We start from the raw sequence: 27,490 nt of genomic DNA on the forward strand, positions 1-27,490 counted from the left end.
GCTCCTTCCCATATACATACACATGCAAACATACACTTTTGTCAAATACAGGAACAAGAGAAGGAACAGCAGGAAGAGTTACACCAACCCCTTCTCTCTCTAAAGGGGCCAGGACTCAGAAGTCCCACATTGAAAGTAAGTACAACTGTGCTAGGCAATCATTGCAGAGCAAACTGCTGCTGCTCTTTCCACTGCGCGCTGCAGCTTGTACATAAAAGCCAGAGGGGATGCAACGCAAACAGCTGGGAAATAAAGATGAAAGCAAAACTGTGTCAGCGGGAAGAGACACACAACCCCCTGAGAACGCGGCAGTGTCACGAAAGACAATTTGAACAAGGTCACCCGCGTGGGATTCCTCGTCTCAGAGAGATCATTAGGCTCTTGCCTCTTTCTGACTACCTTCTTCCGAGTCAAGCTTGGGGAATGGGATAAGCGGCCCCTAGCTTGCACATTCCACACTAAACTCCTGTCCATATAATGAAACAGAGCCACAAACAAAGGCATGCGTTATCCTAAAGGCTAACTGTGGAATTTTAGTTGGGCGAAAACAGAGTCCACTTCCCAGCGCCCGTGGAGCCTGTTGAGGCTTTCCCCCACCCCGGCTCCCTATTCCCATACGGCAGGCTTTGCGGCCTTATGCTGCCCTCTAGCGTCTTTTTCCGGTATGGTAACATGAGAAATACAAGCAAGGATCCTGAAGCAACAACCAATGTCACTTTGGCCCAGGACTAGTAAAACAAAACAAAACAAAAGTAAAGTTCTAACATAAAAGCAAAATCAAATTTTGTACTAAAATTCGAAAGTGAGTTAAATTTGGCCTCGACATAGACATTGCATTCATTCAGGGCTCTGAAACTCAGCATCTAGATTAGTGAGTGCCCTTTAAAAATGCAGAAGACCTGGCCTTCCCTGTAGTCATTCTCAAGTGATCCCTGCCTCAGTATGTCTGAGGGGGTTGCAGAAACTTGCACCTCAAGAACCCCACCATAGGACTCTGATGTAGTTAAATAGGTTGACCTCACTCTGAGAAGAACTAAAGATTATGGCAGTGACCTTACACAGAGTGTGGAATAAATCTGATAATTTTAATTCAATAAGGGCCATAAAATAAAACCATTGTCCAAACTCGGTCACCTCTCAACGTTTCTGCATTGAGAGTGGCTGACTCCTACATGACTAGCATGCAAAGGAGATAGTGCTGTTAAATTCAGAGTGAAGAGTTCCTGTCTATGGTCTCCTGCCTCATTAAGCTCCCCTAATTCCAGGGGGCGGCATCCAGGTGGGAAGGAGAAACAATGCCTCGTCGCGCTTACTCATCCTTCAGGTATCTCTGAAACATTCCTTCCTCTAATATTCTACCTTGTGACGCCACATACTTTTCAATGTCCTGATGACGGGAATCCTGTTCTCTGTCCTGTCAATGTTCCCTCGGTGTCAGTCTTCTCCTTGGGACAGAAAGCTTCTTTTTTTTTTTTTTTTTTTTTGCGGTACGCGGGCCTCTCACTGTTGTGGCCTCTCCCGTTGCGGAGCACAGGCTCCGGACGCGCAGGCTCAGCAGCCGTGGCTCACGGGCCCAGCCGTCCCGCGGCATGTGGGATCCTCCTGGACCGGGGCACGAACCCGTGTCCCCTGCATTGGCAGGCGGACTCCCAACCACTGTGCCACCAGGGAAGCCCCCAGAAAGCTTCTTGTTACAGGAAGCCTGCCGCCCTCTTCGCACCTGTGCTCTCCACTCTGAGCACAGCGTCAGCGCTCGGTAAACACTCCTCATCTGACCAAGGCCCCTGGACCCACACACCAAAAGGCGGTGCTTGTGGAAGCTGGGAGATGTCCACCCCAGGACCATGCTCTCTTCTCAGGCTCCCTCGAGTTGGGGACACACATGGCAAGGGGGCTTCTTGGGGTTATTGTTGTCACTGGATCACACATCCAATTGATGAGTTCACAGCTTTGACTTTTTTTTTTTTTCACTTCAGTCAGAGAGAAGAAAGAGGTGTAGACTATAAAACAGCATTTCCTTTGAATTTCATTTTACTTTGTGAGCTAAGCTATTAGATTTGTAGGTACAAACAGGCTCTCTTTGAAGTTAACAAGAGGCCCACTCTGAGAAGGGAGACAGCCATCACCACACATTTTATGTGTTAGACAAATATAGTACTGGGATTGTAAATATATTCTGCAATTACAGAAAGTGAAACCCTTTTCTGTCTTCTTTCACCTTACTCACAGCTTTTTTTTTTCCTCTAGAAAGAATTCTGTTGGGTTTTCTCTTTCCAGTTCCCTAACTCCCCTATGCATTTATCTTTTAAATCAAAGGGAAAGAGCCCATCAGTACAAATGAACAGCTCTTGCCAAGCAAAAATGATGACCATGATGATTCCTGCAGGGCTTTGGAATGCACCCAATCAGCGCAGAAGGAGCAATGGAGGGGCCATGTGTCAGAACTGGGGTTATGTTTTGCTCTGCTGAAGTAGTTGTTTTAACCCTGGGCAAGCCATTCAAAGCTCAGATTTCCTATATTCATAATGAAGCGCTAATAACATCTTGTCCAATGCTTGTTGTTGTGTTAAATGAGATGGATATATGGACATGCTCTTAGCGAGTCACAAAGACCCATTCAAATAGAAACTTCTGTTATTTTCCATTATTGACATGTTTTCTAAGTATTTTGTCTTGCTCACTTGAGAAATCAAGTATCAATAAGGAAGGAAATGTAAAGCAATTATACTCCCAAAAAGATGTTAAATAAAAAAAATAAGGAAGGAAAAAGTCTGTTAAGACTTCCTTAGCAGCTACTGAAAGAACATTCCCATTGGTGTTTGTGGGTGTTGGGAGGGATTCACCATTGGAGACACAGGGTATAAGCCAGCCTCAGACCCCTGTTGGTGAGAGGCTCTCTAAGTATCTAGGAAACCTCACCAAGAAGAGAAAACTAATAAGCTCTAGAGGAAACTCAGTAGGTATCTGGTTACCTTCACTCCAAATCAACTAAAAGCTGTTGGGACTAAAGAAACTTGCAAACGCCTACTTTTCTTTATAATATCAAGACTAAGATACATTCTTCTCACTTCTTACATTTTACTCATGCATGCATTCTTAGGTGTTGCATTTTCTGAGCTGCTATTAAAAATATGTGTTTCTGCCACATTAAACGGGGAGCAGAGGCTTGTGTGTTGTATTATTAATTACATGTTGGAGATGAAATTCTGGTCAGTCTTTGCAGAAGGTACACACACCCGCCACCCAAAGCAAAAGATGTGCCACAGGAGCACAAACCATGTGGGTTCCTGCCTGCTGCTCTGACTCTGTGCACTTACTTTTAAGGTCCAAGTTCCTGGCTCCCGCTGTGATTTGCGTTGTGATTTTCGTGTCAATCTTTACAGTGTGGAGGTTGCTGGTGTCCCTTGATATCATCACGTTGTGCCACTGATTGTCATTGAGAGGTTTGTTTGAGCTCCCTTTGATGAGGTTAGCACCATTTCCCAAATCAAACACGTAATGTAAGTACCTGGGAAAAAAGGGAAGGTGGAAAAGTGCCATCACTTTTTGAATTTCTGATGGAGTCAAACTACTTATTACCAACAGAGATCTCTTTTTCAGGTGGTTGCATCCTTGCTAGAAGTCATGAGAGTGAGTTGTGTAGAAGCTCAACTAATAAGAGGGTAAGAAACACTACTGTTTCAGCAAGGAGGATTATTCATTGTCTTCAATACAGGAAATAGTGAAAATATTTTTAAAATTGTGGTCCACATTCCACTTCATCGCTGTGGAAGATAAATATTTGTCACTACTCATTCCCTACTTCCACCACTCTGTCCATCCTTTGCCAACCACACAGAACTGGCAATTCTCAGCTTCCTGCACTTGTTTCCCGCCATCTTGAATGCCTATTTCTCTATGGGAAATGTGCACTCATCCTTCAAGACCAGCTCAGGTAGCCACTCCCGGACTCATAGGTTTTCCTAATTTTGCTAAATAATCTCCTGAACCTTTGCCCAAGATCATATTAGGAAACTTCCTGGTGCTTTTCTGCTAAAGTTATTGTGTTCACCTGTATCCCCTCGGGTTGTGTGCATCTGTGTGCCTTGGGGTTGGTGGAATCTGAAGTATGCACAGGAGTGGCAAGGAATATACATATATATATATATATATATATATATATATATATATGTAAACTAGTATGTGGCATATTATCTAGCCAGTTGTAAATGGGCAATGATATTCACCAACTGAATGAATATCTAAATCAATTAAAAGATATCAAATGTTCATCACAGTTTCAAGGAAATGTCATAAAAATCTTTCTGAATTCTTCAAGAAACTCTGACATAGAATTAAACTTCAGTTAAATGGGATTTTGTGGAGTTGAAGTAATCTGCTTGCATGAATTAGCTATTTAACTTAGCCGACAAGTGTAGAAATTCTTTTGTGGAATTACCATGTGCGTAGTAAAGAAATCCACATTTGAAGAGTAAGACTTATGGAATGCCTACAATAAATTAGGAACTCGACGCTATTTGTACCTTATGTATGGAAATGTAGACATAAAAAACTGTACTGAATCCCTATTAACTTTATAAGATACCTAAAAAGTGGTTTAAACAAATGCAATATTTGCAAACCACCCTCCCTGCCCACCACTTTCTGTTTAATGTATAATTGTGGAACTTGAGGTTCATTTTCATAAAGCTCTGTTTGTCATTGAACGGACCTGTACTTACCCTTTAACTAATTCAACCACAATAAAGTCGTTTCCATCCCCACTGTTATACAGAATTAGTCCATCTAGGGATGTTGTCTTGAACTGGAAAAAAAGATGCATAGAAGTGTAGGCTTGCAACGTAGCTAAGGCAACATAGCTCGATTTCGTCTTGAAGGTGACAGGGTCTGCTATGATGTTCCTGAAGCCAAACCTGGCATTGAGCTCACAATAATCTATGTCGCCATTTTTACACAAGTCAATGTATGCCATTCCATTAAATGTCAGGCTCTGCAGGTGTCCAATGAAGTTGGAGGGAACAGAAGACAGATACCGGCGTTCCGTGATGATGCCAGTCTCTATGTTATGAAACTCCAGCCTCGTATGATCCCCTGCCATTTGACCTAAAAGAGAAGATGGTATATTATTATTTTCTGCATCTGAAGGGAACTTTCAACTTTAGACTTCCATAGCAATATCACATTTTAAAATGCAAGGATCTACAGACCTCCTTGATATTCAGTTATGTATAGTAAAAACGAGAAATGACCTTACATGGTGAGGCTGAATTACTTAATAAAACTTTTTTAGGTCAAGTTTTAATCTCTGTCCAAATTTTAGTCTTAATAAAAATGATCCTCATTAACTAAAGTTGCAGAATTTTTTAAAACTAGAAGAAATAATAAAGGAAGGAAAAAATGAAGAAAGGAAGGGAGAAAGGGTAAGAGGAAGAAGAGAGAGAAAGGAAAAGGAAGGAAGGGAGGAAGGGAGGGAGGGAGGGAATGGAGGAGGATGAGGGGCCATGACTATCCTAAATCATCCCAGTAGAAAGTGATACATCCCAGCTCCATGGTGATGTGACGTTTGTCTTTATAAAGAATGTTCTTCAAGAAAAACAAAAAGTAACTGTATATTTTCCTATATTAATAGAAATAATGAAGAGCTGCTGACTATTCTTCCAATTACGAACCATGAAAATGTGTTTGAAGTTAAATATGTACTTTTCACCTTCCCTTTTCTATACTGAATAATTCTGTCTTTCCTAGACCTAGTCTCCCAATCACGAAGAATTCCTCTTGATCTCTTCTGGCCCTCTGCCATTTTCCTTGCACTTAGGTTTTGGATACCTAAATTGAGCACAACATACCAGTTCAAGGCATGCCCAATTTTAAGAATACCAGTAAAATTATTCCACATTACCACAAAGTATAATCTTCTATTAAACACCCTAGTGTGAAGCTTGGTTGCCAATTTATTTAGTGATTCACTCTTCAACTCAACCCCATTCCTGTTCATCCTGCCATATTACTCTGCCAACCCCATTAAAAGCCTACTTAGTCCCGTCTTTACCTCTAGAGTGATCATTGTACCTACCTGCAAGGTTGAAGTCAAAATTAACAAAGATGTGAACTTGCTTTCTAAAGCACAGCGGTAAAGTACTCTTATCATTGTTAGTGATTCGCTCCCGGCATCTTGTTCTTGTCTAATTAAACTGTCATTCACTTTCTTCAGAAACTCAAAAAGGTCATTTAAATTGCAGTCAAGTTCTTCCAGGTGTTAGCTTCACTACTCAGTTTGGCGTAATTGGAAATTTTATCGAGCTTACCCTATCCCATCATCCCTGATATTAATGAAAATATGAATTAGAGCCAATCCCAGTCTCAGCCCTGGGAAGATGCACTGAACCTTCTTCCCAGGTGTAATAAAGATTGAGGCCCGGGCCTCCCTGGTGGTGCAGTGGTTGAGAGTCCGCCTGCCGATGCAGGGGATACGGGTTCGTGCCCCGATCTGGGAGGATCCCATATGCCGCGGAGCGGCTGGGCCCGTGAGCCATGGCCGCTGGGCCTGCGCGTCCGGAGCCTGTGCTCCGCAACGGGAGAGGCCACGACAGTGAGAGGCCCGCATACCGCAAAAAGAAAAAAAAAAAGATTGAGGCCCTTTGTGGGCCTGCTTCAACCAGTCTGACAGGTTTCCATCTCTTTAGAAAAAACAATAAAGTACTAGGTGGCATTTTAAAAGAAACACCTGTAATTAAATCATAAAAGGCATACTTTTTTTTTTTTTTTTTTTCCCAGTACGCAGGCCTCTCACCGTTGTGGCCTCTCCCATTGCGGAGCACAGGCTCCGGACACGCAGGCTCAGTGGCCATGGCTCACGGGCCCAGCCGCTCCGCGGCACGCGGGGCCCCCCCGGACCGGAGCACGAACCCGTGTCCCCTGCATCGGCAGACGGACTCCCAACCACTGCGCCACCAGGGAAGCCCTAAAAGGCATACTTTTTGTTGCACAAGAAAAATTGCCCGCATATTTAATTGATTTTGATGTTAACAAACTCATTGGTATAAAAAACTCTCCCCTGAGCTGTACTTAATGCTCCTTAATTTCCATACTCTTTACTAGTCCTTGATCCTGACAACGCAGTCCTGTCATCCCTTGGCATGTTCTCTTTTCAGTTATTAGTTTGTTCTGATTCCTTCTCTGCAAATGTGTTTTTTTTAATACAAAAAATAGCACTGTAAACAGTTGTCTCTCCTCCCTCCTCCCCACTGTACCTCCTTCTTGTCTATCCCAAGCAAAAATACTATTAAATCCTTAGCAATTCTGGTTTCTCATATGACATCACTTTTCTCCCCTTCTTCAGTTCTTTTGTTCAGTGACCTCAATACTAGTCTGTGTGGAACTACCTCTTGGGTAGCAAATAAAATTAGCCTTTAATAATTTTCAAATATAAATCACTAGAGACACCAGTAACATTGAATTAACAAGCTAAATAGAATGAAGAATATGCAAAGCTGAAAAGAATTACTTGGGCTTTTCTATCTCCTTGTGTTATTTTACCTTTTTCATTATATTAAAATTTGAGTCTTAACTTGGTAAACCCACCCTGACCCTGAAACTGTCATGTTTTCTTCTTAAAAGCTACATTAATGAACCAACTGACAGTAAGAGAATATCCAGAAAAAATATGTCTAATACTTGAAATAAAATATTACTCCAAATTGTCCAGTTCTTGGCAGCTCTGAAATAGGGAAGCACATTTTGTTCAGCAGAACTGAGAAAGAAGTTCAGTGATAAAAAATAACACGTATTGTCTGTTTTCTTTTCTCAAAGGAATAGAATATGTGTTCAGAGCATACATTAAAAAAAAGTAGTAAAAAAGCACTGGAGCAACCATGGCCCAGTTACAAGAAAAATCATTATGGCCCATGTTCAAGAGCCTATTCTTTCCTTAATAAGCATATATAAATTGCATTGACAGTAATGGCATATATGTTTGCTCATGAAGGAGAATTAGCACCTAAAAGCCATTGTCCACTGCCTAATAAAACATTTACTGCTGCCTTTTAAAAATCCTTTTTTCCTCAGAATTTATCCCCATGTTTAATCCTCAGTTGGCAATGTAGCCACCTCTACTATTGTATACATATATCGACTACGAAAAAATAAAGGACGATGTAGGAGAAATATTTTTAAGGCTCCACTCGTTAAAAAAAAATGCAGCATCTTTCCTAGAGATTTACTGGAAAAGGAGAATTTGAAATTAACAGAATGCCTCTGATCAGTGTCTGGGGCATCCAGATTGATGATAATCTCCAATAAGAAACAACCACCTGGGTGGTGTGTTTGCACAGAAATCTCAATTTCTAAATCAAAATCTTTCTACCAAAACAGATAGCAAGATTTTATGCTGAGCCTTGCTCTGAGTTGGGTTAAATTTCTGCTGCAGAAGAAAATGACCACCCCTCCCCAGCCTTAGATCCACTTGTTAATTCACTGAAAGGTATTGAAAGTTACTGAGTGTGTAGTATACGTATAAGGCAGGTGCTGTATTAGGCAATTAAGAAATAATGTTGACAGAAGCAGACTTAGCTCCTGTTTTCACAAAATTCATGGTCTATTGGGGTAAGGCAGACGAAACCAGGTAAGAAAATAATGAACTATATGATGATAAAACTCAGAAAATGCCATGAATTTGATGAACAGCATGCTGGGTCGGTAAATATAGAAGGCGGGCAAGTACCTGAGTGGATATTTAAGTTAAATTTGAAGAACTAAAAGGAGAAAGCCATGCTAAGAACTGGAGAAAAGGAAGGCGGAGGTGGATTCCAGGAAGGAGAGACAGATGAACAGAGGCTCTCAGGTAAGAAAAACCCAGAGAGTGTGGCTGGAGAGTCATGAGTAAGTGAGGTTAGTGCTCAGATGAGATGGGAAGAAAAGTCAGGAGTCAGATGTCACAGTGCCTCCTGATTCTATTAGGAGCTATTGAAGGCTTTTAGGCAGACATAAGACATGAGTCTGTGTGTGTGTGTGTGTGTGTGAGTGTGTGTGTGTGTGTATTTGATCTCTTTGTTGTGGATATAATAGATTGTAGACAATACGAAGTAGAGTGTTTATAGAAGAAATGGAAAAAATGGACAAAATAAGATAGTCTCACCAATATAATTGCAGGATTTATCAATAATGTACAGAATGATGGAGAAGGGGGAAATAATGCTGGCCCCAGCTTCCAGGCTTGGGTAACTGGATATACAGTGAATAGTGTTCAACAAAGGACACACATACTAACATACACACACATACAGAACACACAATTCCAGATATTTTAGACAGACTAGGTGATATGTTGAAACCCAAGGACTCCCTACTTAGGGATCCCATACAGTGTGTAGAACATTTTCTCATCTGAGTTCTGGGGAATCTCTCCCTTCTTGGGCTTCTTTGCTGGCAACTGCTTACCATCATGAGCCTTGGTGAGGTTCAGACATTCCCGGGAATGACCTGAGTATGTACTGTCCTGTATTCAACAAATACTTGACTTAACAGTATATATAACTCTGATTTAAAGATGTGGTCAAATGTAGGCCTTTGCATGAAGAGTTTCCAGTGCTTTCCTTTAAAATTTTTTATTGTTCAGTGATTTCTGAATTTGCTGTAAAATTTAATAAGAAATGTGTATGGCTTTCCTGATTCATGGCTGGCTTCATGTGGCCACGAGAGTGTTTGAAAAAATCTCATTCCAAACTGAAGCCTCAATGGCAAGGTTCCATTGCATATTTGGAAAACTTTTTTATGCTATATAAGTCAAGGCAGACTTTTTATTCTTATGAATTATTGACTTTCATAAGATCTTTGGCAACACATAATTTCCCAAATATGAATCACCCTGATGCCAATTACTGTGAAAAACAAAAGACAAAACATTGTCTTTAGTTCTGAGAAGCAAGATGCTGGGAGCTGGGGGAACAGAAGAGGTGGGGTGGAGTACTGGAGGGAGAATATGCATAATTTGTGTGAATCATCAATGTTTACTCAGTTTATATGCCCATTCATCTTTGAACTCTGAGAAAGAGCAAGTTGGTTTCCACAACTGAAAAAACTTTCAACTCCTACACGACAGAGAGAGGATAGAATGTAATTTCTGCTCTAAGGCCTTGGCAGTTTTGAGACAGAGTAAATGGCAGGCTAATTTACTGAAATGCTGGTTTATATTTTGTTCTCCCTTCAGTTCTAAGAAACTAGCCAAGTTCCTTGTAGCACTTTGCCTCAAAGGCTTTTACTTGGCAGAAAGTGGAAGACAACTTTCTGGAAAACAACACCTTTTCTAATCTTTTCTGAAGGCCTAGTTTGCAAGGTGTTCAAGAAAGGAAAAAGAGGGCTTCCCTGGTGGCGCAGTGGTTGACAGTCCGCCTGCAGATGCAGGGGACACAGGTTCGTGCCCTGGTCTGGGAAGATCCCACATGCCGCGGAGCGGTTGGGCCCGTGAGCCACGGCCGCTGAGCCTGCGCGTCCGGAGCCTGTGCTCCACAACGGGAGAGGCCACAACGGCGAGAGGCCCACGTACTGGAAGAAAAAAAAAAAAAAAGAAAGGAAAAAGAAATGAGCAGAATGCATTCGAGGGCTGAACTAGATGAGGCAATTACCACTGACTAGGAGAGAGAGATGACCGTCGGTGCGATTTAGCAGTACTGAGTGCCAGCATCCTGCTCTCTGGTCAGGTTCAGGGTTTCAGAGAGAACTGATGAGGTAAACCTTGGTGGACTGAACCACAGCTCTTCAGCGACAGGAGTCAGCAAAGACCCTTTGCCTCACCTAGGACAGGAGCAACAGGCTTCTTATCGCTTAAAGGACAAACTTGGAGAACTGTCTTTTTTGGTGAGAACCAGTGAAGACAGAAGCTAACAGGAGCTTCTGCATGATCCAGGGTGTGGGTGGGAGTGGGGGTGATGGCACATGACTGATTAAATATCCTGTAACCCCAGAAGAAAGGCCTAAGGTCTGATTTAAATTGATATAAGGTCAGTTAATAAATGTGCCATCTCTTGCACCCCTGAGTTGGTGGACTAAGACTCATAATTTTTTTTTTTTTTTTTATGGTACACAGGCCTCTCACTGCCGTGGCCTCTCCCGCTGTGGAGCACAGGCCCCGGACGCGCAGGCCCAGCGGCCACGGCCCACAGGCCCAGCCGCTCTGTGGCATGTGGGATCTTCCCGGACCGGGGCACGAACCCGCGCCCCCCGCATCGGCAGGCGGACTCCCAACCACTGCACCACCATGGAAGCCCTAAGGCTCATAATTTTAATAATACCTCCTGGAAAAAAAAAATCTGTTAAACAAATGTGTTTGTCATCCAAATTTGGCAATTTTGAAAGGGAATTCCTTTTCTTTCAGATCATAATTGAAACCTTACCAATGGCCTATGGATTCCTAATGAAGTCTTAGGTGCCAGAGTTTCCCAGTATTAACAAGCCAAGGAGACATGGGTGACTTCACCGTGAAGAAACAGTGCATGCCCAGGAGGAGAAGAGTGGAAACATGTGACATTAACTTAGGAATGATCCCCCAACAGAGTCAATTCTGAGTTCTCCTTTGAATCCATCACTTATTTGTTCCTATATCGATAAGCCAACTACATCCATATAAGTATCTGTTAACTCTGCTTCCTAACATTATGATTGCTGGTGAGAGATAAATGCACAACCATTTAAGTAACAAAGGAATGATGTATTCACTGGAAGTTGAAGAAAGCAACTGACTAATATAGAATATAACTATTCATTTAGAAGTTTGGTAGGAATCTATGAGATTGAAAAGATGTATCTTAAATTTTAATGAAAATTAGATGGCAATTCATTTAGGGAACATTTCTGGAATTTTCTGTTACAATGATCATTTTCATACTCTACACATCACTTCTTAATTCACAATGTGTTGCCCTGATTTTAAAAGCATGCTAATGTTCTACACACGACTATAATTAAATACTTAAGAATGGGAGGGAAAAAACGAAGCTGAAATAAATAAAACAAATTGTATTTCAAATGACTACTATAACTACAGTAAAGGCAAAGGAAGGAAGGAAAAGGAAAGGAAAAAACAAAGAAAGGAACTAATCAAAGTTATTTATCAACTTAGCATTTGACCAGACACATTAAATCTTAGGCAGTAAGGACTGAGAAGAATCACAAACTAATCATGAATTGTTTTCAGTCCGTAGTACTTGTGGTAGTGTGGGCAATTTAAAGCAATTCTGAAACTATTGTAGATGTATGACTGGATTGAGCAAATGAGAAAGTGACATCACTGGGAGCCAAGATTCCACCTTGGAAGAAGGGATATGAAAACATAGAATGAGGGAGTCAAGAAACGATGCTGTAGATATGAAGGTGCTAGTGTGAACTCATGTTTTCTAAAATACGTGTATATTCATTTTATGTGAATGTGTAATTGATATGTATGTATGTACATATTTATGTGGAGAAACCTGTTAAGACATATATATATATATATATATATATATATATATATATATATGCAGGTATATGTATATATGCTTGAGTATATTTCCTATCTTAGTCTCCTGAAAAGGTCACGAAGCAGCACTGAGCATATCGATAGCAACCACTTAGATCTTGGTCTGTAATATAATTCTCCACTAAATGGAATGTAAATGTCTGACTCCAAGGCTGAGGCATGGCAGGTAAAAGTTGTGCCTGAAATATACTGCTATGCCAGAAAGTGAGGAAGTGCTAAAAAAAATGTTGGAGTGGAGGCATGTCACAAGATCACAGAGGCCAACTTCATGGGATTCACAGTGGCCCAAACAGGGACATTTTAAGCACCAAAATAATTAAGTGAAGTAATTATAAACTACTTGAAAATACATTAACTTGTGGGTCTATACCAATAAGGAAGGAAGGAAGGGAGGAAGGAAGGAAGAAAGGAAGCAAGGAAAGAGGAAGATGGTGAGAGAAGGAGGAAAAGAAAAAGAAAAGAAGGGAAAGAAAGAAAAAGAAAGAATGAAGGGATAGCTCTTGTATATAGTAGAATATTAAGTGCTGACTCTAAATGTGGAAAGAGAGATGGAGTTTGAAAATAATCACTTGTATCTACTGTGTTAAAGACTGAATCAGGCAAAATCTTCAGTGGGTGATACATCTAGGGCAAATTTTTGATGAAGTACAGATATTTTCATTGTCTTAACATGTCTCTCCACAGTTTATTAGTTGTAAGGGAGAAAAACATACTGTTCAGTGGAGAAACTGGGCAACATGTTGACCAAGCATTAAAATCATGAGTCAAGGACATGGACATCATTTCCCTCCACATGGGATACAGTAAGAAGACCACACCATCAACAATGTATTGCATCCAAGAATGCAAAACATGAATATAATCATGGCAAAACATCAGATAAGCCCAAAAAGCGACTTTACATTGATAAAAGGTCGGAGGACTATATATCTTTTTAATGTGTCAGTGTCATCAAAGACAAAGAAAGTCTAAAGTAATGTTTTCCATTAAAGGAGGTTAAAGAGATGTGAAAACAAAATGCAATGTCTGGCCCTAGACTGAATGCTCTGATGGAAGCAAAAATGCTACAAAAGACAACATTGAGTCAACTGACAAATGGGGAATATGGATGAGAGAACAGATAAAACTATAAAGCAGAAACTAACACACCATTGTAAAGCAATTATATTCCAATAAAGATGTTAAAAAAATATTGTATCAATGCCAAATTTACTGAAGTTGGTGACTCTTTGTTCTGTAAAGGGATATCCCTATTTTTAGAAAATGCACACTGAAGTATTTAGAATGAAGGGCTATTAAGTATATAACTTATCCTCAGTTGGTTAAGAAAAAAATGAGATAGTGAAAATGTCAAAGCAAATAGGACAACACGCTCACCATAGTAAAAGTATATCAGTGTTCTTTGTACTTTTTTACTTTTGAATTTTTTTGTAAATTTGAAATTATTTCTAAACAAAACTTTAAAAAAAATGTGTTGCACCAGTCTTTTGTTTCTATACCTTCTTCATTCACTGTAGTACAGGACTTTACTACTTTACATCCTGAAGTAGTTAGTACATTGCACAGGATTCATTTTGCTCAAAAAATATTCTCTTAGCTTACTTTCCAGCTTAAATGCAGCAACTTCCAACTGCCTGAAAACCCATGAAATATGAATTCCTTCATTCGGAGCACTGACCTATTGGCCCCTAAAGGCCATTCTAGCCATGTCAACCGTCCTATGGTTACATGAAACAAAACAAACCTTCTCTGTTCCCTGAACATAAGTCTGTCTAGCCCCATCTAAGCCATACTTCCCTGTGTGGAATGCTCTCCCAGATACTTTTTCTTCTGCATTATCCTTTCTTTACAGCCTAGTTCAGATATTATCTATTGCTTTAAGCTATTCCTGAAACCTTTAAGCTCTTCTGAACCCCAAGAACATGAATTGTTTACTCAACTGTTTAGTACATTACATGCTACCCTACATGATCGGTCATCATGTGATTTTGATATGTGTGTATATATTATCCTCATAAAATCATGTTATGTCCGGGAAAGTATTCATCATAGAGTCATACATATATTAGGATATTAATAAATATAAATAAGTGACCCATGAGTCAAAAAGCAAATTTTTAAAAGTTAACAAATAAAATTAAAAAATAAACCTAGGTGCTCCCTCAGTTCTGGTAACAATGGCATTTCAAAGAACATAAGTCACTTAACCTCTTTGAACCTCAGCTTCCTCATCTATGAAGTGAGAATGTATATACCCTATCTACTTCATAGGGCTGTGTGAGATTTGAGACAAACTTAAGGGACTGAAGAATGTTCTACTGTGATTCTCACATGTCCTTGTCCCTGGCAGTTATTTCTTCCCAACCTCTTGCACATGACCTTAGACCCTGTTAATTTCTACCCCTTTTGATAAAACCGAGATTGTCCAAAGAGTGGATGCTAATCTACAGAAACAATTCATTCTTCTTCCAAGAACTGCCTTTAACCAAAACTAGCTGAACTTCAGCTAACACTCCTGCCAAAGCCCTACAAAAATTTGGCCTTCCTTCCCTAAGTTCACACAGTTTCTTTAGAGACTTCTCGTGTTTGGCAATGTTGAATGAAGACTTACGCTAATGGCTCCCTGGTTGATTTCCTTCCTGGGAGAATAAAATGACATAACATAGCAGTGGTTTTTAAATGCCAATCCATGGACAAGCTGCATTAGAGTTCTTCTGAGTGATTTTAAGAAAAAATAATAATAATGATGAGCTCCTCCCACACTTTCTGTGGTGTCTGGTCAGGAATTGATCCTTTGAAAGCTCTTCAGATAGTTCTGAAACAAAGTTGCCCCCACGTGTAGAAAAAAGTTTTGGAAAGTCATAAAGGGCTAATGAAACACAAGCTGGTAAGAGATCTATGAGTTGGTAATTTGCTTCATTTGAACTCAGGAATGATTCTCTTAAAAGTTAAAATTCCATACATGATATTTCTACATTGATACAATCACCTGACCTCTGAGTATGGAAACCCCCTTGAGACTGAATGTAGAACAGACACTTCTCTGCTGCACAAGGACTGTCTTGTGCCTTGTACTAAAATAATTAACAGGGAGATATTCTCTAAAAAAGAAAAAGGAGCTAATATCCTAGCGGGTCATGTGCTTGAAGTTATTTTCAGCAGAGAGAATAAAGGTGCACCGATTCCTCTTTCATTCGGTTTGCCTATGTCTCCGGGATGCACCTTTATGTGGCTCACCTCAGTCAGGAATCTACAAATCAGGGATTGAACTTGACATTCTTAACATTAGAATTTAACCAACGGAGCTAAATGGCCAAAAATGATCTAATATAGCTTAAAATAAAAAGCAGTTCACCTCACAGAATGCCAGCATATCTATCAATATACCCAGAAGCTAAAAAGTATAACTTGCTGCTGTTCATTGCCTAAATATATAAGAAACAAAGAAAGTGAACAGAACTTGGCATCCAAACAATAACTTCAATATTTTGTAAAGCCCTAAGATACTTATCAAGCCATAAAATTAAAATATAACTTCTTTTTGCATTATTAAATGGAAAAGAACATGGCAAAAATTGTTGCTCATTTGAGAGAAAAAACACTTAACATGCTGCTTATTAAATTTACTTGTTGCTGGAAGAACTGGAATAAGGAATGAACTGTGTGTATCAGCTTCAAGTTGTTCACTTGGTTTTCAAAGTCAACTGCAAGAAACAGGAAAGTCTAAAGCTTCAACAAGGCAAAGGTGTTGGGGCTTTACCTGTCATGGCCTGTTGATCATCCACCGTTAACTTTAAACTTTTTCCTCGACGAACCACACGCACTGTGTGCCATTCGTTATCATTGAGGTTATAGCCGGCAAAAAGGGTCTCGGGACCTTTGCCTGTAGAATATGCCAAACAGTCATTATGGACACTCAGAATCAGTCAAGCAAACGAACCTCACAGAGAGTGAGAGAAAGAGACAGAGGAAGGGGGGAAGTGAGGGAGAGGGAGGAGAGAGAAGAGAGAAAGAGGAGAGAAAAAGGAGACAGAGAGAGGAGAGACTGGCTGGATCAATTCTCAAGCCCATTAGAGTCATAGCAAGCAAGGAAAATTACGTTAACAGACATTCAGCTGTAACACTTTAAGATCTTTAACATTACACATTGATCAAAGACAAATGAATTCACCTGTTGTTATAAATAGGCACAGTCAATACAGCATTGGGAAGCCTCCTAAATCTGCACTTTTCCCTCCCTCAGGAATTCTCTGATTTTGCCCTATCACTTTCTTGCTAACAAAGTAGCTAGCAGTCATGAAACCTCTGACCTTGGGGACAGATGTGACCACAGGTCATTAGTTAACCATTTTCAGTGAATGGCACCTGGCTGATTAGACTGGCAAGGAGGCAGCTCTGGGTACGAGACTGTGTGATGGCTGCTCTTTGCTCTTACATCATGTACCTCCAATGTTCAACAGCTTCTTAAATGTATGGAATGTTGTGTCTGAGAACTAAGTCTGGTGGAGGCACAGACAGTGGGTACAGGTAAAAGAATGGACTCTTAGGAGGTGAAGAAAGTGAAAAAAACACTGCCAATAAAGGGCCGAGTGTTGAGTGGGAGGGAAGAAAAGACAAATGAGATTAAGTAGCAGTACAGGGAAGTGATGCCCAGCTAAGGACCAAAGGAAAGAGGACAAGAAGTGTAACCTACTGGAAAAGCAACCGCAAGTGAACCCATGTAAACCTGTGCAAGTTGAATTTAAATTGGCTTAGGACAGAGAGGTTATTTCAGGAGGTATTTTGAAATTATTGAAATGACAAAGTTAGATAAATGTCTCTCTTCCACATAAAAACAAAGGGAAAAAAGAGCTTTCAATAGAACTGGAAATTTTTTTTTTTTTTTTTTAGTACGCAGGCCTCTCACTGTTGTGGCCTCTCCCGTTGCGGAACACAGGCTCCGGACGTGCAGGCCCAGCGGCCATGGCTCATGGGCCCAGCTGCTCCGCAGCATGTGGGATCCTCCCGGACCGGGGCACGAACCCGTGTCCCCTGCATCGGCAGGCGGACTCTCAACCACTGCACCACCAGGGAAGCCCAAAAACTGGAAATTTTTTATTAAAAAATAAGCACTGTCAATAATCTGATATTATGATTCATTTAAAAAAATCATGAAAAGTTGTTAATGATACATTTTTTGGTGATAGATTTTGCCCTGTTTTTTAGGTACTGACATTTCTATATGTATACTAAAATAACTAAAAACATGACACTGAGTTGAGTTATATGACTTTCAACTAACTCAGGATCAGGATGGAGTTCACAATTTCTTCCACCAAATTCTATCAGCCAAACCAGCCAATGTCCAAGGACCATAGGAGGATGTACGAAAAGGTCAAAGAGAAGAAGAGAGAAAAATAAATAACTTAGGGAACCAAGTACTAGAAGAAACCTCAGTAGTTGGTCCAACAGGAGATCACTGTTTGCTTTTAATACCACGGGCTATCCAGCAAGCCCGCTGATTTCTCTCTTAGGATATTACTGATGATACAAGTTCTGTCTTCCTTGGTTGGGGTTTCTGAGGCTTAAAATGAGCCAGTGACATAAGCTAAATTTTGCAGGATGAACTGCCTCCTATCTTTAAACAGAACCATCATTAAAATTAGTAATCATCTCTTTTTGTTTCTTTAGAGAAGTTAAATTGCATCTGGATACATGAATAAAAACTAGTCTAGACAGAACCGTTTTGAGAGATTGATCACTAAATATCTAGAGGAAGCCAGTTAGTTCAACAACTGCAAAAATGCTTTCAGACCAATTGCTGAAAGCAAGTTCCAGGATCAAAGGAACTCTTTCTAGTTTCAACAGTGAAGAAAGAAGTGTTTAGTAACTCTGCAGAATCTTATCATCCTACCAGCAGCAAGGGCCATTCTGAGTTTTGATCTTTGAAAAGAGAATATATCATTTTAAAGCTATTTTTATAGGGCAGATCTTTTTTTCTTAGAAATGTGTGCTTTTGAAGCAGCTTCACTCCCATTCTCTTAATTTAAAAGTGTTTTGTCAAGAAAAAGAAGCATAAGGATGATATCATCATTATACCCCATTCTGGGCTTGATCTTGCAGTAAAATCATAATGCTTCATCTATGAAACAATAATTTCCATAACAACAGGCACAAAACCCAATTAAAAATAACCCTTTGGTTCATGAAAATCTCTGTGGGCCAACTTCAAGCTCCTTCCTTGCATTATTAAAAATGTGAAGAGATTAATTTAGGAAGACAGGGTTTGTTTGTTTGTTTTTTAATGCACTTAATATTCTCAGTTCAAAACAATGTTATCTATGCAACATGAAGTGTTGTGGAGAGTGCACTGGACAGGGAATTAAGAATTGTGGTTGCTAGTCCTTAATTTGCTACTAAGAAAGAAGTTAGAGGCTAGTAAATGCTTTTTATGTACCAGGCACTTTATTTATTAACTTGTTTCATCTTTACATTATTATCATTTTGCATATGTGAAACCAAAGGCCTAGAAATCTAAAACAACTTGTCCCGAGGTCACACAGCTAAAATGTGACAGAAAAGTGTTCCACCCTAGGTCTGACCTACTCAAAGCCTGCATACCTTCCCCTGCATTATACTGCCTCCCAGCTAATGTGACCTTTAGATAGCAACATGACTTCTTAGTTTCCTCACATCTAAATGAAGAGGCTAGGAAAGTTGCTCTTTGTCATGACTTCCAGCTTGCTCTACAGAACAATCACAATGTTAGGAAATCTTACACACCTTCTGCATAAGTCATGGTGGAAAGAAATCTCTAAAAAATACACTGTACCTCTACTCAGGGATACTGAAATGGCTGGTACTAAAGACATGATATAGATCAGTTTGGTACTAGATCCACCCACAATCAGCAATTTGCTAAAACGTGCAGCTTCTTATAGTCTCAAGAAGTCAGACTTACAAAGTGAGGAGATGGTCTAGAGGATGTCTGCAATGCCTTTGAGATCTCACATTCTCGCATTTAAAACACATGTATTTGGTAAAGGAAGATGGCTTAACTGTTGAAATTTTGGAGTTCAGAGTCATTTGTCCCCATGGCAAAATTATAGTCGTTCAAAGCATTAATGATCTGAATTCCTTTTAAGATTTCTTTTTCCTTTTGGGATATCAAAACATGTCTCAGTGGTACTAACACCTTACTCCCAGCATTAATGTGAGTGTTATAGAGTGAATATCTACAAAACTGGGGCAGTGGTTTTATTATTATTTTAAAACGTTGGAATTATTTTTTTCTACCTGTAATCACGCATAAAGAATATAAAAATCACATAAAGGGGAAGTTGTTCTGCTGTTAAAAGAAGCAGGCTAGCTTGTCCCCCAAGGCATCACCCAGAACCTCTGGATTCTGCAGAACCCTCTAGGGGGCTCATTTCTCCCTTTAGGAAAGTGATGAGTTTCTTTATCAGAAAACTCCAGCAAGGGCTTTTAAAAAACATTTCCAAGTAACCCTTTGCTCTTTAAAGTCAGATTTAAAAATACAGATTTTCTTCACTTACAGATTAAAAAAACTGTTTTTCTAGAACATAATTTATTATACACATCAAGGTCCAGAGTTATTCAAAGCTACCCTTTTTAGTCTATCTGCATTATCAGCCCTTTAGCATGCATTTTCAACACTCCTTTAATTACAAAGTCCAAGTTCATAAGCTCTCTCTCGAAGATTTTATAGGCCATATCCTCTTATGTCAAGTGAGTTACAGAACAGAATGCCTTTCCTTATTTCTGTCCATCAGGAAACCAAGATTTAGGATTTGTGCTTAATTTCAGCAACTTGATTCTTTTCTTTCCTTTAAAAATACCCCCTGCATATTGACTTTTCTCCCTAATTATTTAAAATTACTTTTGCTAATCACTTTAAATTCTATTTGAAAGTATTTGGGCATAAGTCAATAAATGAATTTATTTAATGAAGAAAAGAATAGTTTCCAAGGGATGTAGTGATAATTAACCCAACTCCCCCATTTTACAGACAGCTTCATGGGAGGTTAGTTGATATATATGTATATAACATCATTGATGGATTTCAGATTTGTTTGCAAGGGTATTTTTAATCTATTTTAATAGTTGTTTGTTTCCTATTATTTCATGAATGTTTCAAATTTATTTCGTATTCAAGATGTATATAATAGTGACTTTGGGTCCTTTTGGAAAGAAAGCCTTGTGTGCAAATGTCCTGTGAAGTACTTATATTGGTTTTTTTGAATGTGAGGAAAGAAACATTAAAGAGCAATAGAGAAGAATAAAACAAAGCTAAGAAATCTAAGAAGCAATGTGATCAAAGATGTCTAACAGACTAAAATGACAGCTGTCCCTAGAGTTGAAAGATGGATGTAGCTTGGGAAAATCAAACCCAAACCAATTATATTTTTATTTTTAAAACTTTTAGACTTGAGTGCCACAAAGCTGAGACTCATTACATACCCTTTAGGTAGCTATCTCCCTCTACTGGTATATTTTAAAGATGCTAACTACATAAATGAACCATCTGTATCAGGTACCCTATCTCTCACTATAGTACAAACTAGTTGGTTCTAGCTTCCTTTTCGTTGCCTTAAACATCAGATGTAAGTAATTTCTATTTTATAACTATCTAGTGATTTGAGTAGCTAATCTGTTTACTCAATTAAGCCATTTAAACATGGGGATTCCAATGGGTACTTCTGCAAAGCCACAACCCAGCAAACTGCATAGATAATAGGCAGGTAGGAATCCATTTAGTTTGCCTTCTAGAAATGATCTATCTATCTCCATTTTATTAAGAACAGGTTGTGTCTTTTCAACCACAGCTATGTGGGCTAAAGATGGGCATCACATGAAAGTGGATCCTAAAGTTTCCAAAGTTCTTCTATAAATTAAAAAAAAAGAAAAGATTGGCATTGCCTTATGCATATAAATTGGTTCTATCTTTACACATAACTGTTCAATTTTTTTTGATCATTAAACTGCCTATAGCACCCAGCAATTGAATTAGAAATTACAGCACCATACGTCTTAGAATTATGAAATTTTGAAATCAAATGGTCCATACTATATCTGTTGTTTATCCCATTTAATTAGTCTTATTCATTCTGGGTTATGTGGTACCCATATCCTACTAATTTAGTTTAAAAAATATTTTGTACCGAACACTGATCGCACAAGCATTGGGAATGCCCCAACTTAGATTTTCGAGGAGGTTTCTTGAAAAAAAGATCTAATAGATCTAATTCTAATAGATCTAATAGGGGTCAAAACACTTCTGCAATGGACCCAACAGTAAATATATTTGGCTTTGCAGAATGTGGTTGTCATGGCAATTACTCAACATTGCTATTGTAGTGCAAAAGCAGCCATAGACTATATGTAAACAAACGTGTGTGGCTTTGTTTCAATAAAACTTTTTAAAAACAGGCAGCCAGCTTGTACTTTTCAGGTCTCTGTAAGATACACATAAATAAATAGACAATTTAAATTCCCTTTTGTCCTGAATCTTTACGTTGAATATTAAAGAAATAAGTAATGGAAAAATAATGAAGAGCTTAAGAGTCAGGAGACCTGAGTTTTAGATTCATTGTTACCATTAAATCCAACATAAGTTTAATTATGCTAACTTAGTCTAATTCTTCTCCTGCTCTTGGTCTGAGTTTTCTTATCCGTAAAACAACAACAACAACAACAACAAAAACTAAAAACAATTTTAGAAGGCTGTAAATGGCATAAACCAATTGCAAAGTTCCTCTACTTCTAAAATGTTATCACCTTTCCTGTTCTACAAATTTAGAATGGCAGCCTTCATTAAAATGCATGACATTTGTGTGTATATATAAAATTAGGTGTCTATCTATATCAACTTTTCTGAGTACTACGAAGTTTTATTTGGCAATTGACTTTGAGGACTACAGCCTCCAGTGGGAGGCAGGACCTGGTGGGAAGCTGGAAACAAGCCTTGACAATAATAGGAAGAGAGAAAAGCCAGGAGAAACAGAAGCAAGAGCCACCACTGCTGGTTGCCTGAGTTATGGCTCTTGGCAAGAGCACTTATGCCCGTAAATGACAGGAGGATGTGTTCCTCAGGTTGTAATTATGATACCTTCAGCCTGCTATTTGACTTTGCCATTAGTTTCTGATTTTAAAATAATTGCTTTAAAAAATAACCAGACCTCTGCTTGAAAAACAAGCAAACAAACTAAAACCTAAGGAGAGTAATTCCTCATTAAATGTTTCTGTTTTATCTTTCTCAATTTTTAGATACTGGGCTGGGAGTAAGCAGAATTCTTTTGTTTTTATTTCTCACATGAATCAGCTAGGAGAGTTAATTACCAATTAAAATTAGAAACACGTAAAGGGCACTTCCAGATTCTTCTTTGATATTCACTAACCTTACTAGGGGAAGGACCAATTAAAGAGTTTGTGAGCCCAGTGCAAAATGAAGACATGGGACCCTTGTTCAAAATGAAGCATTTCAGGACAGTAGTAGCAGAGCATTAATGCAAGCACAGGCCCTTCAAAGCACAGAGCCCTGGGTGACTGCACAAATTGCACGCTGTTTGAGTCACCCCTAATTAAGAGTCTAAGTTTTGTGCTTATTTATTTTTAAAGTTTCCTTTAGTTAGCTCTATATTCAGGAATGTGCAGACAAGACTTCATTTATCAATGTAAGATAAATGGTTGGGTCACCTTCCCCATACTGTCTGTCCTTAATGACAAGGCCTCTGGGGTATCAGAGAAGCTGTCTGTCTCAGAGCTGTCTTGCTGGCCAGGCCTGGTGCCAGTCATGACCTTGGACTGACTAATCACCCTAACAGCCATGAAACTGAGGTACTAGCCCAGCCACCTAACTCCTCCCTCTTTAACTCTCCTTAAGCTCTCCTCAATTTAGCTTCAGAGACACCCTTGGGAACTATTCAGAGTGTTTTTATAAATAGCTATTTGCCTTTACTGTATAGGCAAAGAGACATGTATAGAGTCCTAAGAACCAACAAATTTCTTTATACTAAAAATATTAGAAATATCGTTCCCTGGGACTTCCCTGGTGGTTCAATGGTTAAGACTCTGAGCTTCCACTACAGGGGGCACAGGTTCGATCCCTGGTCGGGGAACTAAGATCCCACATGCAGCAAGGCCTGGACAAAAAAAAAAAAAAAAAAGAAGTATCCCTCCCTAATTAAAAAGTACTTTGAGCAAATAGTATAAAGTTAGACATTAAGCTTAGAGATGAGGGTTTTTCAAAAATGAACAGTAACAGAAGAAAGACATTTTGTAAACTTTTAAAAACCACTGGAGAAATGAAAGTCACATGCTAGTTAATTACACTGTATTTGCTTTGATAGGATTGCTACTTAAATCTTTCCTTTTTTTTTTTTTAACTTTCTAGAATGTATATATCTTGGTCTGGTGCCTGTGTTCTGGATTCACAGATTATCCAAGTTTTTATCCTAGTTCCATGAGTTACTAGCTGCGTGACCTTGGGTAAAATATATAAGGTCTCTGTGTCTCAGTATTCCTATCTGTAAAATAAGCTAATAATAGAAACATTTTACAATATAAATTTAAGGCATTTTAATTACTTAAAACAATGCTTGGTACATGGTTCACCCTCAATCATAGTAACGGTAATATTATTATCAGTATTATACTGCCATTTTTGTTATCTTCCCCTAAATGGGTTTAAAACCTCAGAGAGAATATCCTATGTCCTATCGTTCAGTGCCTTGAACCTAAAAGCCATTCACTAATTATTTATTGAATGGGTGTATCTGTTTAGATTTTGTGAGACTTTTTTTTATGGTAGATTAAATACCTCTTGATATTGAATTAAGTCAAATAATGACTTAATGAAAAGTAACTCCATTAACTTTTAATGCCTATCTTCACTAAAAAGTGTCAATAATAAAGTTTCATCCCTCTGTTTTCATATTTGGCAGCATGAAATCTGATAAGTCAAATAACTGGAGAACTTGGGTAACTCAGTTATCTGGCTAATTATTTAGACAGCGTCATTGTTTACTTCCATTGAAAATTAATTTAATGATGTGTAGAGCCTAGGAGAGCAAAATTACCCAAGGCCTGCAGTCAGGAATTTCCAAATGCAAAGAGAAGAGTTGGCTTAGGAATTGGAGGATTCAAGGCTTAATGAGTATTTAATTATAAGAAAACACGGATCTTATCTGCAAAAGGCTCTGACCTTGGAGAGCTGCTGGAAATACCCCACAAAGACTCCTCTGCCATTTTCCTAACTCATACTAACCCTTTTCCATCATCTACAAAATAAAATTCACTATATATAGCTGCCTCACCTCCTGTTTCATTTCTGGCTACATATCATAGCTCTAGGCAAGTGAATAAACAAGGTTCAAATGATCTACTAAGAAACATTTAGCCTTTACATATAGCTTTGATATTGATTGTACCCATTTATGACAGATCAGGATAAATATCTCTGATGCAATTCATTTTGATGTAAAAAATGTACATTTTAAAAAATATAATTACCTTTTAAGAATATAATTATATTTACAACACAGTAAAAATGAACACAAATTATATAAATATATTGCTAAAAGAATGTTTCAAAAGAGGTTTCTTTAAATCTAATCTAGCTCAAATGACTGGTTTGGGAAGAAGCATAATAAAATAAACCTATTATAATGAAAGGAAAAATTTGGACTGTGACTTTATTTTAAGGAAAAAAGGTCATTTCCAAGAAATGCTTATCACATAATAGGATAGCTTGCAAGTATAAAATTAAATACTAAATACTTAATATGATTTTAATAAAGCATTTTAACCTGAAAATATACTCAACGTTGGCGTAACATGAAAAGGATTATATTGATTTATATTGACATTTACTTAAACATGTCTTATGTAATACCTACATAATGCCAAGCTATCTGAATGAAAAAAATGAAAAAGTATACAGATACCGAGCATTTGGAAATTTACAAATATTCAATTTGACATTCCATAAACAAAGCCATGGATTATAGTCACAAATGCAAAGATTTTTAAATTAAATATATGATTTCTCATCCAAACACATTGTAATAGCTACAGAATTCATTTTAATGAGAAGACCAAGAAGAATGTACAGTTCTGTAAAATTCAAGGAACAATGGCTTTACCCGTGTGTTACTGTAAGTGCATTTGAATATCATTAAATGCGAGTCCTTCAATATTTTGGGGGGTATTCTTGTAAAAACCTTCTCCCAAAATAAGAGGCATATTAGAAAAAAAAAAGTAAGTTTCTGGCTTTGTTAAAGTTTATTTGTCCCCTTCTTTTCATTTCACAAGTAAGTCATATCAGTGTTTGAAAATCTAGCTTTCAGTATTTGTTGTAAACATTACAACCAACTTTTTTTTTTTAAGAAAATGCATTCTAAGGCATATGATAAGGGATAGTTTGTCTTTAGAATTTTTGAACTGTAGCATCTCATTTGTTTTGATCTTTTTTCTTTTTTTTCCTCAGTGATTGCCCAAAGGAGGTTATGGACAAATAATACATGATAATTCATTCATTCATCATGTAAAAATTAGAATGATAATATAAATTTTTTTTTTCAAAGCATTGATACAATGATTTACTAAATTCTTTATTTTGGATTTTATTATTGCAATAACAAATAGTGCTAACTTAATTTTTTTTATCATAATTAGCTTATTTATCAGGCTTACTTATAGTCACTAACTTGAGGGCTATGATTCTATTTGACTATTTATTTTAGTAACTGGAAAAATATTGGGATTACTCCTTTGTTTGAAGTTGTTTTGGGATCAAAGTCTTCTGAAATGAATGACTTGCCTTACTAAACAGGAGGTTTATGAAGACGGTGCTTGCCCAACTATAGCAATGGCTCTCAGCAATTAAATTTTACACAAGATTAATTTGGTTAATCTCAGGAGAGAGTGCTTGGAGGGTCCCTGGAGCTGGTCAACCAACTGCTAGAAGTAATGTTATATCTGTGTGCTTGTTCCTGGTCAGTCTTGCTATAGTGAGATTATGTTAGTTAGGCTTTCACTTTAGTGGGTTAGTGTCAATGATGATAACTTATACCAACACATCTAGAAGTATTTCTTCATTTATGGTTATTCCAATCTGGTTTGTTTCTCAAGATCTTGCTCACAGATGCTTCCAATCAGTTTTCATTTGATTTCTCTGAGGTCACTGATGAATCATCATAGAACTTATTTTTGTACATAAATGTTTTCTCCCTATTTTATCTTTCTTCAACTGGCTCAGTGACCCGGACCTGCTTTATATCACTTCAGTATAAAATCTGAAATAAGCAATAGATCAGATTTTCAAATACTGCATGTTATAGTCACATACTGGACCTAATGTTTACAGTATGTTGCTGAAGGAAAAGAACCTGTTGCAAAACATTTGCACACCATGACCCTATATTTTTAAAGATACATGTGTTACACATTTATTTCAATAGCACTATGCATAAAATATTTCAAGCCTATATTTAGTCTGATCTCCTGGGAAGGTGGGATGGTGAAGAATTCTCACAACTGTATGAAAGATGCATTCAAAGAACAAATGACAACAAACAATCCAATATTAAGTACAATAAAAGTAATAGTAACTGAAATACTCTTAGAATTTCTTACTTTACCTTTGGGGAAACTGCTTTCATAATACACTTCGTATCCATCTTGCTCTTTGCTCCCATTGGTAACAAGTGAAAGAAATGGATAAGAGCTCTGAGCACACTGAATATTTCAATCTCCAAGTTTTTTGATGGTCCCATGCATTTCCCCCCTGATTTTAAGAGCCCTGCCCACTTGACTTACGGACCATATATTTGCCAGTAATGTGTTGAAGAAATTGTAATCCTCAAGGGTATTTCACAGTTAAAGTCAAAAAATTTTTAATCAGACAGCCTGGAAAAAAGATGTTTGTGGAGAAAGCCTGCTGCTCCTACATCCCCTTGGAGGTGAGTATACTGTCCTGCT

At 38.3% G+C, this 27,490-nt stretch overlaps 1 protein-coding gene across 20 annotated transcripts in view; it reads right to left on the bottom strand.

The window, feature by feature from the left end:
- Positions 1–27,490, bottom strand: part of NRXN1 (neurexin 1) — a 1,137,515-nt gene that overhangs the window by 574,934 nt on the left and 535,091 nt on the right. For all 20 annotated transcript variants that reach the window (XM_060116684.1, XM_060116683.1, XM_060116682.1 and 17 more), the window contains 3 exons: positions 16,272–16,394; positions 4,722–5,103; positions 3,318–3,508 (listed from right to left, as the gene is read on the bottom strand). In XM_060116684.1, the coding sequence (XP_059972667.1) occupies positions 3,318–3,508; positions 4,722–5,103; positions 16,272–16,394 (696 nt within the window). The remainder of the gene's footprint in view (positions 1–3,317; positions 3,509–4,721; positions 5,104–16,271; positions 16,395–27,490) is intronic.

This window comes from Mesoplodon densirostris, chromosome 14, assembly GCF_025265405.1.
Source record: "Mesoplodon densirostris isolate mMesDen1 chromosome 14, mMesDen1 primary haplotype, whole genome shotgun sequence".
Lineage (NCBI taxonomy): Eukaryota > Metazoa > Chordata > Mammalia > Artiodactyla > Ziphiidae > Mesoplodon > Mesoplodon densirostris.